Source organism: Vicugna pacos, chromosome 20, assembly GCF_048564905.1.
Source record: "Vicugna pacos chromosome 20, VicPac4, whole genome shotgun sequence".
In the NCBI taxonomy this organism is placed as follows: domain Eukaryota; kingdom Metazoa; phylum Chordata; class Mammalia; order Artiodactyla; family Camelidae; genus Vicugna; species Vicugna pacos.
This window is the reverse complement of record NC_133006.1, coordinates 26,425,390-26,439,615: the sequence shown is the minus strand read 5'-3', so window position 1 is coordinate 26,439,615 and position 14,226 is coordinate 26,425,390. Positions and strand designations below refer to the sequence as shown.

The 14,226-nt window shown below is 44.0% G+C and overlaps 1 protein-coding gene across 6 annotated transcripts; it reads left to right on the top strand.

Moving 5' to 3' along the window:
* Positions 1–756: 756 nt before the first annotated feature.
* On the top strand, positions 757–13,287 carry LOC102538576 (butyrophilin subfamily 2 member A2). 6 transcript variants are annotated; one of them, XM_072945552.1, is made up of 9 exons: positions 757–968; positions 1,462–1,582; positions 2,872–3,219; positions 7,522–7,803; positions 9,166–9,387; positions 10,070–10,090; positions 10,192–10,218; positions 11,696–11,760; positions 12,209–12,325. In XM_072945552.1, exons 2-9 carry the CDS (start codon positions 1,498–1,500, stop codon positions 12,215–12,217), a joined length of 1,059 nt encoding a protein of 352 aa, XP_072801653.1. In that variant the 5' UTR covers positions 757–968; positions 1,462–1,497; the 3' UTR covers positions 12,218–12,325. The 6 variants fall into 6 exon arrangements, with proteins under 6 accessions (XP_072801653.1, XP_015107232.1, XP_072801650.1 ...); XM_015251746.3 differs by having other exon boundaries at positions 11,696–13,287; XM_072945548.1 differs by lacking the exon at positions 757–968 and adding an exon at positions 984–1,000 and having other exon boundaries at positions 11,696–13,287.
* The last annotated feature ends 939 nt before the right edge of the window (positions 13,288–14,226 follow it).

The following is a 14,226-nucleotide window of genomic DNA, read 5'->3' as shown; positions in this document are numbered from 1 at the left end:
CCTCTCCATCCTCTATATAAGAGCCCCCATGATTGTAGATTCCTGTGAATCTCAGTGAGAGTGACTTTTCGGAAATTTTACCTGTAGCCCTTCATTCACTTACTAGACCCAGGCATATATGTCAGACGGTCCTTTTGCAGAAAAGACAGTTCTCACTGTTATTGCTGTGTGGTGAAAATTCTACCTAATCCCATCTCTTAGTTGGATTTCCGCCAAAGCTGACTGAGTCAAGGACTTGGGGTCAGATTGTCTATTTGAGAAGTGATCCTAGGAAATCCAGGTTCAAAAATAAATTAAAAAAAAAAAAGAAAGAAAAGAAAAGCCAACTAAGTAAAGAATGACATACAGTGAACATTAATCAGTTGGTTATCATGTGGACAACTGGGCTCCATGCCACCCAGGACTAAGAAACAGGTAAAATTGTGAGATATGCTTATGTTTACCCCATCACCTCTGCACACCCTCAACCCAAGCATTGTACACACCAGGCCTCTCCTGGTGATTAGTAGCAACACTACAATCTGTGAGGAATTTCAAGGCTTTTCAAAGAAAATAAAAAGTATCCCTCTCCTGAAAAAAAAAAAAAAAGAAAAAGGAATTAAAAAAAAAAAAGTCTCTGCACAGCTGTGCGATTTTAATTTCTAAATCGTTTCTGTGTACTCTACCCAGCAACTGGTGAGAAAGTAGCTCAGGGATGCCATTGGCTGGCTGACCCATACATAGCTGGCTCTAAATCATTCATTGGAAATCTTGTGACTTTGTGATCAGCGAGTGGGCCGGGTCCAAGGTCCAGCAGCCCCCACGCCGCGACTAACCCGGGGGCGAAGAAAAGTTTTTTCTCCGCTTTGGGAGGGTCTGGTGTGGCTGAGACTGTGCCCACAGGCGGGTTTAGAGGAAGAGGAACAACCGGAAAATCATCATTTGAGCGTCAGAGAAGAAAAGAAAACGCAGGAAGTTAGTTCTACAAGGTAAGAAAGGGAGGGGACCTGCTACCGCTGGGGTGAGATGGGGGTTGGGGGTGTGGGCGCGGTAGGCGGGAGGAACAGAACCTGATGAGGCGAAAGGAGGGGTCCGCCCGAGGGGATACTTCTGGGGCTGGGGCGGGCGGATGGCTCTCCACCACTGGCTTGACCCGGGGTCAAGCCTGATCCGCGGGTAGGAGGAAGGCAAAGGGGGGAGGGCATGGAAGAATATCAAATGACATCTGAAGAAACTCAACTCTGGCCAGAGAAGTGAGCTGAGGAAGGAGGAAAACTGCCTTCCCGATCGTTGTATTGTTGGCTTACTCCATGGAATGTTTAGTGAATCAATCTACCGGTAGATACCTGAACTGGGAGAGGCAGGGGACTGCCCAAGACAGAAGCTGGGGTGCTGATGATACCAACAAGAGTTACAGGAAATTTTGACCTAGATCAGAACTGTGGTGCCAATCTCCTTGGCTGATTCTCCACGTCTCCCTAGGCCTTCGGTCCCTGCCTCTCCCGGGTGACTCATCTTATGGAGCCGGCTGCCTCTCTGCATTTCTCCCTGCCAAGCTCCCTTCTCTTCTTCCACCTGCTCAGCTTGCTGGCACCGGTCTCAGGTAGGAGTGCAAGCCACTAGCACTCATCAGTTTCTCAGAAAGGAAAATCCAACACTTCAGTCTGCAAAGAGGAAGCATGAAGAACGGCTGCGGTTGTGTTCACTCACCCTTCCATTCTGCACACGTTCATGGAATTTATCCCTATCCCGGCGCACTCCAGTAGGAATCCAACCAAAGCCACAAAGGCGAGCCATCTATAGAACTTAACAATTCTTAGTAGCTACTTTTAAAAGAGTAAAGAGGAGGTTGGGGATATAGCTTAGTGGTGAAACATCCGCTTAACAAGCACGAGGTACTTTTAAAAAAGAAACAGGTGAGATAAATTTTAAATATATATATTTTTTAATTTCGTCTTTTATTGAAGTGTAGTTGATTTACAATGTTAGTTTCAGGTGTACAGCAAAGCAATTCAGTTATACATATGCATACATTTTTTTCAGATTCTCTTCCGTTGTACGTTATTACAAGAAATTGAATACAGTTCCCTGTGCTATATAGTAGGTCCTTGTTGTTTATCTCTTTTATGTATAGTCATATGTATCTGTTAATCCCAAACTCCTAATTTATCCCTCCTCCACCCTTTCACCTTTGATAATCATAGTTTGTTTTCTATGTCTGTGAGTCTATTTTTGGTTTTTAAGTAAGATTTGTATCCCTTTTTTTTAGATTCCACATACAAGTAATATCGTATGATATTTGTTTTTCTCTGTCTGACTTACTTCACTTAATATGATAATCTCTAGCACCATCCATGTTGCTGCAAATGGCATTATTTCATTCTTTTTTATAACAGTATATTGTGTTTAATTCTAAATAACCAAAGTAGTATTATTTAAATGTTTAATTAATATAAAATAGTAACGATAAAATATTTCACATGTTTTTATTCTGAATTTTCCAAATCGTATATATTTACATTTACAGCATACTTCAGCTGGGGACTAGTTAGTGGCTATCTTATTGGACAGCTCAAGTTTAGGCTATAATCCAGGCACGGTGCTAGACTGGGAGATAGAAGAAAACCTCTGTAAGCACAGTCAGTAGAGGGTGATCAGGGTATGCTTCTCAATATTTTGTTCATGAAGCATTAGCACCCTCGATAGGTACCCCTATTAGGTATCTGTTGTTACCCACCAGCCACACCCATTGGCCCTCAGAATCCTCAGCCCAAGAAGCCCCTGTGGACTTAGAAAGAACATGTCTTTCGCTCCCGAATATCCACTTCCTTTCCTGCCTTAGATAGTTTGATGGCTGGTACACTCGCCTGATTCTACTGTTTTGTTGAACAGCCCAGTTTACTGTCCTGGGGCCAGCTGATCCAATCCTGGCCATGGTGGGAGAGAACACCAAGTTACAGTGCCACCTGTCACCTGAGAAAAACGCTGAGGACATGGAGGTGCGGTGGTTCCGGTCTCAGTTTTCCCCTGCAGTGTTCGTGTACAAGGGCCGGCGAGAGAGAACGGAGGAGCAGATGGAGGAGTACCGGGGAAGAACAACCTTTGTGAGCAAAGATATCAGCAAGGGGAGCGTGGTGCTGATCATACACAACGTCACCGCCAACGAAAACGGCATCTACCGCTGTTATTTCCAAGAAGGCAGATCTTACGACGAGGCCATCATACACCTGATGGTGGCAGGTGTGTCATTTCATGTATTTTCTCACAGTTCTGGAGGCTGGAAGTCCAAGATCAAGCTGTCGGCAGGGCTGATTTCTCCCGAGACCTCTCTCTTTGGTTTGCAGCTGGCCACCTTCTCACTGTGTCCCCACCCTGTCTTCCCTCTGTGTCTTTACGTGGCCTTTCCTCTGTGGGTGCACATCCCTGGTGTCTCTCTCTGTATGTCCTAATCTCCTCTTCTGATAAGGACACCAGTCAGATTGCACTAGGGCCCATTCTAACAGCCTCATTTTAACTTAATTACCTCTTTAAAGCCCTCTTTCCAAATACAGTCACATTCTAAGTTACTAGACGTTAGATCTTCAACATACGAATTTTGCTGGGATAGAGTTCAGTCAGCAAAATGCACCTTCTTAAAATCCCCAGCGGAAACTAGAAGGAGTGGAAGGGCTGAGAAATATTTATCTCCATCCTTATTAGATACTACAGATTTGTTTTCCCAAGTGTTTGTACCAATAAACACTCTCCCCAGTTATACATGATGCTCTGTACATTTTTCATTAAGTCTAAAGAGAAGTTCCTTACATGTGACTTGAATCCATTTCTGCTTTCTAGTAAATCATTTTCCATGACTGTGAAGATCAAACACCATCCTTGACCTTTTTCACCATGCTTCCCTACTTTTCTCCTCAGCACATATCACCTTCTTACATAATATGCATTTTCTTTATTTGTCTTGATTATTATGTCTCTTCCACTAGAACATAAACTTCATAAAGTATTATTTTCTATTTTGTTTCTGCTGTATCTACATCACTAGACCAGAACCTAGAGCATAATACATGCTCAACAAATATTATTGAATGACTAAGTGAATCTGCTCCATCAAGCTGTAAGTGGGCATCACATCATGCCTGAGCTATCTCTATTCTAAACCTGAGAGCTGTTTGTTTTTAACCTTTCCCCATGAGCTTCTTAACAGTCCGTGCTTTTAAACATCTTTGATGTATGCATTAGTCAGGGGAAGTGAGGTCATATGCTGGTAACAAGCAACCCTCAAATCTCAGTAGGTTAAAACAACAAAGGTCTATTTCTAATTGAAGCAACAAATCCTTCATGAGTCAGGTGGGGCTCTACTTCATACAAAACCCCCTGGAGCTTTGTGGTTCACCTTAGCAGAGGGAAAGAGAGCCCAGCAAATCACCCACTGGCTCATAAAGCTTCTATCTGGGAGGTGCTACACGTTATTTATACTTAACAATTCATTGACCAAAGCAAGTCACATGGTTATTCTTAACTGTACAGGAGAGGGAAATACAAGCCTAACCATGTGCCCAGGTGAACCGAAAATTTTTATAGATAGCACTGAAAAAATACCCTTTCAGGTTTTTGTTACTAGACATTCTTTTTTTTTTTTTTAATAAAGGTTCTGGGACTTGAACTCATGACCTCATGCATGCTAAGCATGCGCTCTACCACTGAAATAAACCACCCACCTCCCACTAGACATTCTTTTAAAGTGTTATAGTCCAAAACACAATCAGAACCAATCAGGACCTGAGAACACTAGCAATTATTTACAACTATGTGTCTGCAACATCTAGCAAGTTGCTTAGCACCTAGTAGGTATTTAATAAGTAGTTGTAAAGCGAAGAAGTTAAAAAAAATGAATTGCTGATATCAAAATCAGAATGGGAAAATTTCTCCTTGGGCTCCCTCTCATCACAGACATTCATAAATTCATTCCATAAATACTTAACAAGCATCTCCAATGTTGAAGTTACTGTTCTAGAAACTGAGGAGAAATCAGTGAGCAAATTACATAAAGATCCCTGCCCTCATGGAACTCACATTCTGGAGGGTGCAGAGAACAATAAATGAAATAATTAAACTGTATTTTATATCAGATGGTGATGAGTACAGTAGAAAAAGCAGGGAAGAGACTAAAAGTGAAGAGGGGCATGGAGGTAAGGGAATTATACATAGAATGGTCAGGTGAAGCTTCACTGAAAAGATGGCAATTGAACAAAAGCAGAATGAAGTGAGAGGGTGAGCACCTCTGGGGCTCATTGAGAGGATTCAAAGTGAAGTCCTGTCTAACACAGCACCGAGACGGGGTCCTGATAGGGGACATAGAGTTTATCATTCATACTGTACACTTTTGAGAGTGAGGGGAGGCACTGACAGTAACTACACAGAAACCACTGGAATAAGCTAGGACTGCCCAGGAAACTACAACATGTGGCCATCTCATTCTTTTTGTTTGTTCATTTGTTTGTTTTTTGTTTGTTTGTATTAATACCTTTATTATGGTATGATTTCTGTACAGTAAACTACACATATTTCAGATGACACTTTGATGAGTTTTGATAGATATATGCACCTATGAAACCACTGGTACAATCCATCCCTCTTGATAAATATTAATTTTGCTTTCTTTCCCTTTCCCCCAATATTAGTTGTAGTGAGAGTGACTGACATGGAAATTATATACTAAGCCTGGTGGCCGCATAAAGAAAATGAGTAAGAATTTGGCCAGGGGGAATTTGGCAAGGCTTCAGAATAGAAGTGGCATTTAAACTGAGGTTTCTGGGAGTTTACTGGCTTTAAAGTATGACCTCACTTCCAGTATCAATGTAATATACTTTATCTTTTTTTTTTAATGGAGGTACTGGGGATTGAACCCAGGACCTCGTGCTTGCTAAGCATATGCCCTACCACTGAGCTATTTACCCTCCCATACTATACTTTAAAAGACATGTTTGAAGACTGGAAAAGCCTTTAAGACACACAAAAATCAATGGCACTTCAGTCCATCAGACCAGTGAAAGTGAGTTTTGAGGACAGCGCAACCTTCCCAGTGCATCTCGAATATAACTGGTAGGAGACCCCATCTTTACGCAGAAGGGCAACTTTGATTAATACAAAATATGGAAGTAGGGTTTCTCCACCCTGTGTCCTGACTCTGTTCACAGCCACACTGCAGAGCTGACCAGCATGGGCTTGTGTGTGGCATGTATTTTCCATTCTTCCCCTGTAACTGTGACCCTGGCCTGGCCTGCCACACTCTGAATTGAGTTGTTGTACAATTGTGTGTTTAGTGTGTTTTGATGTGGTTAATTGGCTGGCTGGTTTTGTCCTTCAATCTATTGTTTCATGCTTGCCTTTATCAAACCCCCTCAACACGTTTTGTAGAATTTCTTTCCAACTTGCTGAGTTCTTTCATCTTATCCTAGTTCAAAGTTTCAGCGTGGGCCTTTCACTATGCAACTAGTTTTTTTTTTTTTTTAATCCTGGAAAGATCAAATTGAGCAGGAAGCAGTAAGACTTAAGTAACTGCTTTAATTTTATCTTTGATAGAATTTATTGGCTAAGCTCAACAAAGGGATTACTTAAATCCCTGGCTAAGGGGGCAGAAGTCTCCTAGGACCAGGCATTTGTAGCTCTCAGACATCAAGTATTCTCTTTTACTGAGGATTCTTTGAAGGATAAAATAAATTAGGAAGAATCTGGATTCTTGGAACTTTTAATGATGTTCTGCTGACATTAAGGAGGTGATAGTGTTACTTTAAGGATCACAGGAGCATCGAGATCTAATAGGTGGATATTGTTAAGAGACTAGAAGAAAATTACCTAATTGACTGAGCCCCTGGAAGGTAAACATCTCTGAATTGGGGTGGAGGTTGGCTTTGCACACTAGCTCTGTCCATTCTCCTAAAAACCAGCAGCTCCTTATGAGTATCAGATTGCTGTGGCAATGTGAAGCCCCAAACCAGGGGAGGAGGGAAAGTGTCTCAAGGTCAAAAAATTTAAGATCCTGCCAACTTGGCAGATTTCTGTCCTTACTGTATTAGCCTAGAACTTCAGGAAGCCAAGGTTACTGAGAAGTCCTCCCAGGGCTTCTAAACCTGCTTGTTTCTGGACATACCAAGAATGGGAAAATTAACATCTCTAGCTGAATGAATCAATCAACAAACATTTATTAGGAGGCAGATAGATGCTCCTGTGATGGGGTCTGTAGGTGGAACACAAAGAAAAGTGCAATTTAATCCTTTCTCCCCTTAGAAATCTTACAGTTTGGGGACATAATGGTCTCCTAGTGTTCTCCAAAGTCAAGGTTTTCTTCCTTTCTTTCCTCCTTACTGTTTTCTTCCTTCCTTTCTCCCTTCACAGAAGGGAGTGCATGGAAAATGTACCATCTGGACACCGGCCTCCTGCTATCTCCCCTCTCCCACTGGCTCTCATCACTAAGAGCTGATCTTCTAAGACACTTGACCTAAGACACCATTACCTTTTTAGCTGAGCCCTGGTCTCTCTCCCCAGGCCTGGGCTCTAAGCCCCTTATTGAAATGAAGGGCCATGAGGATGGAGGCATCCGGCTGGAGTGCACATCTGTAGGGTGGTACCCAGAGCCCCGCGCGGTGTGGAGGGAACCTTCTGGTGAGATCATGCCGGCCCTGGAGGAGGCTTACACTGTGAACGCAGATGGACTCTTCAGGGTCACCATGGCTGTGATTATCAGAGACCACTCTGTGAGAAACGTGTACTGCTCCATCAACAACACCCTGCTCAACCAGGAGAAGGAAACTGTGATTTTCATCCCAGGTTAGTTCCCTGCTCCCTGGAAGCCCAGTTCATGATGGCAGGATCCTCAGCAGATTGGAGCCTAGCATGGGGAGGGGGAGGTATGGGCGTGGGGCAGAAGGGTCCAGGGTCCTGGAGAGCTGGAGGCTGCAGCTGAGCTGAGGCCCCTGCCCCTGTCACGAGGGAAAAATCAAATCGTCTCAAAACACCTGAGTAGGAGGCCTCTTCTGTGAGGGTAAATCTGATCGTTTTTATTCTGTTATAGTCTTCATCCTGCAGCAATTTTCAAATATTTAGAACAATCATAAAATGATGGAGAATGATAGGGATGGGTGGCTACTTGCACCTGGTGGTGTCCCTTCCTGCCCATGAGATTGTCCAAGAGATACAGTGAGGGAGATTCTCTGTCTATAGATATTCATAAAGTCATTAAACAAATACTTAACAAGCAGCTCGTATGTTCAAAGCACTGTTCTAGAAACCGAAGATAAATCAGTGAACAAAATAACATGAAGGTCCCTTCCCTCATGGGGCTCCCATTCCAGAATGGCCAAAGGCAATCAATGAAATGATCATTAGTTAAAACAAGGAGCGAAATAATTCATTAAACTGTGGATTATGTCAGACGGAGATAAGTACTGCAGAAAAAAATTAACAGAGCCGAGGAGGTGTGGGATAGGGAGGGTTAGGTGCCTAGGGTAGTCGTAATTGTAAATAGGATGGCCAGGGAAGGCTTCACAGAAAGATGGCAGTTGGGGAAGTGAGGAGTGAGCCTTGCAGATGTTTGAGGACTGAGCAAGGGAGGTAGCAAGAACAGCGTATGCAAAAGGCTGAGGCAGGAGCCTATCTGGCAGTCTCAAGGACTCCCAAGAAGCAGGTGTGGCTGGAGTGGCTTGAGTACAGGGAGGGTTGGAGGAAATGAATTCAGAGAGGCAGTGGGTCCAGATTGAAGCCATGTAGGCCGTAAATGGACTTTGGCTTTTCCTCTGAGTGAGAAAGGAAACTTTGTAGGGTTTTGAGCCAAGAAATAACATGATCCCATTCATTTAGGCTGCTGTATTGAGGACAGACTGCAGAGGGGCTGGGCAGAAACAGGGAGCAGGGCACTGCGATATGCCAGGCAAGGAGGGATGGCGGCTCATACCACATGGTGGCTGTGCTGCTTCAACGCAGCTTCAGGGCGACTCCAGGTGTTTCTGCTTTTTTTGTCTGCTGGGCCCCCAGCCCCTGCAGTCGTTGTCGGGTGAGCCAGTGCAGAGCCAAAGTCTCTGTATCTAGCTGGGATTTCTGAGAGAGAAGCTGCCAGACCAGGGACCTGAGAGGCTTTCATCCTGGGGCTCCCTTTTCTCACTAAGTGGGAATTTTTTTTTAACTCCCTTTCAGAATCCTTTATTCCCAGCACATCTCCCTGGATGGTGGGCCTGGTTGTCATCCTGCCTTTTCTGCTTCTCCTCATCACTGGGAGCATCTGTCTCATCAGGAAACTCAAGCGGGAAAAAAAGTTCCTGTCTGTGCAAAAAAGGGTTCAAAATGAAGAGAAAGAAGCTGCACGTAAGGAACTAGGGAAAGAACGTGTGGAAAAAGAGAAAGAACGTCAAATAAAAGGTAAAAGAGTAGGAGGACAGTTCACCCACCGGCATGCAAAGGACACAGCTTGGGCAGCTAGAAGCCTGGGAAAGAGAGAGAGGACATGAATAAAGGCAGCAGCAAGGGCTTATGGAACTAGAAATAAATCCCAGTCCTAGTAATAATCCCACAGACCCCGCTTTCTTCCATTCTGCAAATATTGCATCCGTTCACCTGTTACCTATAGCAGTAGATTTTTTTATGGCTATAATGCAATGTTTTATTATTTTAATTTAATTCAATTTTTTATTGAAGTACAGTCAGTTACAAAGTGTCGATTTCTGGTGTACAGCACAATGTCCCAATCATGCATATATATACATATATTCGTTTTCATATTCTTTTTCATTAAAGATTATTACAAGATATTGAACATAGTTCCCTGTGCTATACAGAAGAAATTTTAGGTTTGCTTTCGTTCAACAATCTACCACTTTTTTAAAAATCTATTTTTATATATAGTGGCTAACATTTATAAAGTACTTATAACATCCAGTCCCCTGATCGGACATTATTTCTGGTATCTCGACAGTTTCCTAGGCAGCAGGGGAGGGGGCTGGTGGGGTTCCCTGAAAAGGCCAGCCTTTCATCGTTTAAGACAAACTCAAATTCTCTTAGTTCTTCTACTGAGGACGTTCATTTGTTTCTGTTTCTTTTTCAGAGCAACTTCAAGAAGAATTGCGTAAGTTTAGCATTTCCTGAACTACTCCATGCATGATTTGTATTCTGCTGGGTTAGCTGTTATCTCACGATAATCACACCTCTCTGCCTATCCCGTTGCAGGATGGAGAAGAACCCTCTTACATGCGGGTGAGCGCCTCTGACCTTCCCCCAGACCCCGAGCTTTCTCCCCACTAGCCCCTCAGCAGGACACATTGGAGGAGATGAACAAGGGGGCCCAAGGCTTTCTGGGGGGAGCAGGGGCCTGGGATCAGTTCACAAGCAGTATCCCACCAAATACCGTATCCTACCCCTGCTGTCAGGGAGTCCCAGCAGCTTTTAACCAACTCTATCACTAATTTCCCACCATCCTTTCTTTTTTAGAATAATTTCATCTGTGATTACCAAAGGTCTACCACACAGAGTGAACCTCCCAAAAGGTTACATTTTGGTAGTTGTTGCTCATTGGAGCCTGGATTAATTTGAAAGAAGACAATACCGGGTTAGCTATTTATAACCTGGAAGATGGTGTAGACTCACAATGGGAGAGCCCTGTGTGGCAAAGGCAGTAAACTTCCCAGGCCTGTCTCAGGGGAGTACAAATAGGTACCAGAAATGCATTCCTGATCCACGAGAACACTGAGACTCCATGCAGAGCCTGTCAGGGGAGGGGATCTGGACAAGTGGGAAGAGCAGTGTCCGATTGCCCAATCCTAACGAGCACTGTGCATCTTATGATATGTCACCTTTAATGGAATAGCATCAAAGAATCCAGGCTTTGCTAGATTCCACGGCACTTAAACCTCTCCTCTTCCCTCTTTTGAATTTCAAACTTATCACAATCAGACATGTCAACTTGGAGAAAGAAGCAAATCATTTTAACACAATGATTTTGTGTCGGATGTAGACTGACTAAGTGATGGTAAGCGCAGATGGGAGAGGTCTGCGGAATGACAGGGGTCTGAAGCGTAGCTGTAGACCTCAGACCCATGTTAGGAAAGCAAAACTGGGTGTTTATAGTTCCCCCTGCCTTTTACCATACACACCTCTCAGGTAGCAGGTTACTTTGGGGGACATTATCCTTCTGTCTAACCCTTTGAAAGGGGGCCCTTGTTAGTCATTTGAATCAGTTGTCACCTGGTTAAACTAGTAGAACACAGAGGACCAGTAAAGGGCCCTTTATTGCCTTTATCTTTGTAGGGAGGAATTGGCCTTAATGGCTTAATTGGGAGAGGGGGACAGGATAGGGCCTCTTTGCTGGTTTAATCCAAATGGGGAAGTTTCTAACTAGAGTCCCAGAGATCATGTATCTTGAATAGAGAAGGGGACAGATCTGAGCATGTTGAGAGAAAGTGGGAGTCATTAATATCAGCTCATTTGCTAAACTTTCAATATTTCTTAGAGCCCCAGTTACCCTCTCCTTGAGGCAATGTTCCTTCCACTCAAGACATGGAAGTGCAGCCTCAGTCATTCTGTCTACAAGCTGCCTGGGATCTGAGATCAAGGGCCTTCATGGAAAAGACTGTTACCTAGGGGAGCTCCCACCAGCTTTGGGGGATATCTCTGGGGACCAGAAAGCTCACCATCTCTTGAGATCACAGACCTAAACCTGCAACTTCCTCTGCAGCTGATGTGGTCCTGGATCCAGACACTGCTCATCCCGAACTCTTCCTGTCGGAGGACCGGAGAAGTGTGAGACGGGGCCCCTCCAGGCAGAGCATACCTGACAACCCAGAGAGATTTGATTGTCAGCCTTGTGTCCTGGGCCTAGAGAGCTTCTCCTCAGGGAGGCATTACTGGGAGGTGGAGGTTGAAAACGTGATGGTGTGGGCTGTGGGGGTTTGTAGAGACAGTGTTGAAAGGAAAGGGGAGGCCCTGCTGGTTCCCCAGAATGGCTTCTGGACCCTGGAGATGTTTGGGAACCAGTACCGGGCCCTGTCCTCCCCTGAGAAGATTCTCCCCCTGAAAGAGCGCCTTCACCGAGTGGGCATCTTCCTGGACTACGAATCTGGAGATGTGTCCTTCTATAACATGAGGGACAGATCTCACATCTACACATGTCCCCGTTCACCCTTCTCTGGGCCCCTGAGGCCCTTCTTCAGGCTGGGGTCTGATGACAGCCCCCTCTTTATCTGTCCAGCATTTATAGGGGCCCAGGGGGTCACGGTGCCCGAGGGCGGCTTGGTCCTTCACAGGGCAGAGACCCACCACAGCCTCCAGGACCAGTTCCCTGGTCTCAGAGCCAAGTAGAGAAGCCCAAGCCACCTCTACTACCACAGCACAGCACCACCCCCGGGGAGGAAAACCACTCTCCTTCCTCCGGTCACAGAAGAGAATTTCCTCCAGAGGTCCCCTGACACCCTTCAAGTCCCAGCCCCATCTCTCCCTCATTAGGCTGTTGCTTTTGTTCATTTGCATGTAACCATGGGGCAGGGGCCAGTCTCGGACACTAGTGGTGCCACATGGCTTCCAACCAAGAAGAAAGTGTGAGAAAGTGACAGGCAGAAAACCGGCTGCTTTAACATCAGAGCGAAGCTTTCAGCCTGATACTGGAGTTGACATCAGAGACTAGGATTTGGGGCAAGGGCAAGAGGATGCACTAGGATATAAGAAGGGAGGGGGAGACCACAAATGGAGTTCAGAGATAGAGGAAGTGAGACCAGAGAGGTGGGCCAAGGCTATGGATGTATTTAAGCCCCATCATTACAGCAAAGGGGTCCCAGGAGGTGATGATCCACTTCCAACCCACCATCAAGATTTCCAGATCCCACAGTAAAGCTCCCCAGGCCTAGACTGGGATGGGAGGAATGAAGGACAAGGGCACATCTGGACCTGGTCTGGCTCAGGTGTCCCTACAATAAACAAGGAGTCAGTAGTTAGTTATTGAGCATGGGCTAAGGTGTAAGGTCCCAGCTGAGCAGGTCACCATCGAACCAAGTGGATCTCAAGGTTCAGGTTCAGTGGGGAGAGCAGTGCTTTCCAGCTTTTTGGCCTCAGGATGCCTTTAGACATTTAAAAATGATTGAGGACCCTAAAGAGCTTTTGCTCATTTGGGTTATATCTATCAATAGTTGTATCATTAGAAATTGAAGCTGAGAAAAATTTTTAATATATTTATTTATATTAATATGGTAAAAAGCCAATTATAAGTTAATATAAAAACATGTTTTATGAAAATAAAAACTGCTGTTTCTGATGCAAAATAAATTTTATTGAGAAGTGTGGTATTCTTTAACGTTTTTGCGAATCTAATGCCTGGCTTCTAGAAGGCGGCTAGATCCCCACATCTGCCTCTGAATCAGTGTTGGGGTATCATAGGTCATGTAGTCTCTAGATAACTTCACTGTACACTAGTAAGAGAAGGAGAGCAAAAATGACAAATAATGTCTTAGTGTTATTATTCTGGAATAGTATGAGCTTTGCAGACTCCTTGAAAGTGTAATAGGGACCTCCATCCTGAGAAAGCTGCAAAACATGTTTTGAGAACCAGGATAGAGGATCCCGGAATTGAGTCAGGTATCTAAAATGATAGCTTAAATGGTAGTATTTTTGACTTTACATAATACAGCCACCCAACTGTAAAAGTTGGCTGCAAAATAACAAAGGTATTTAAGAAGCACAAAGTTGTATTCCTGCAGTTACCAATGGACACGTTCTGGAAAAAATTAGGAACATTGAAATAGGTGATTTGTTGAGATGGAAGACTGGGTTATTAATGTGTATGTGCACGTGTTGTTTTTATTTTTGGAACAACTTTAACTAAAAACCCCAGACTGCAAGTCAGAAGCAAGCGCTACTAATAACTGCCTACATTAATCTTAAGCAAGTTGCAGCTTTTCAGTGTTTCAGAATGCCGTAAAAGGAGGCTCTGAGTGCGTCTCCATATCTTTTGTCATTTGCTTGTTTTTCAGTTTTTTCTTATTGTTCTTTACGGTATTTTGGTTTTGTTTTGGGGGTAATTAGGTTTACTTATTTATTTATTTATTTTTCTTTTTTCAGATATGTTGGATTTTTTTTTTTTAATGGAGATACTGGGGATTGACCCCAGGACCTCATGCATGCTAAGCACATACTCTACCACTGAGCTATATACCCTCCCCTGGCCCTGATATTTTTTCATTAGAGTTTACAAAACACTTTCACTTATGCAGTATCCTT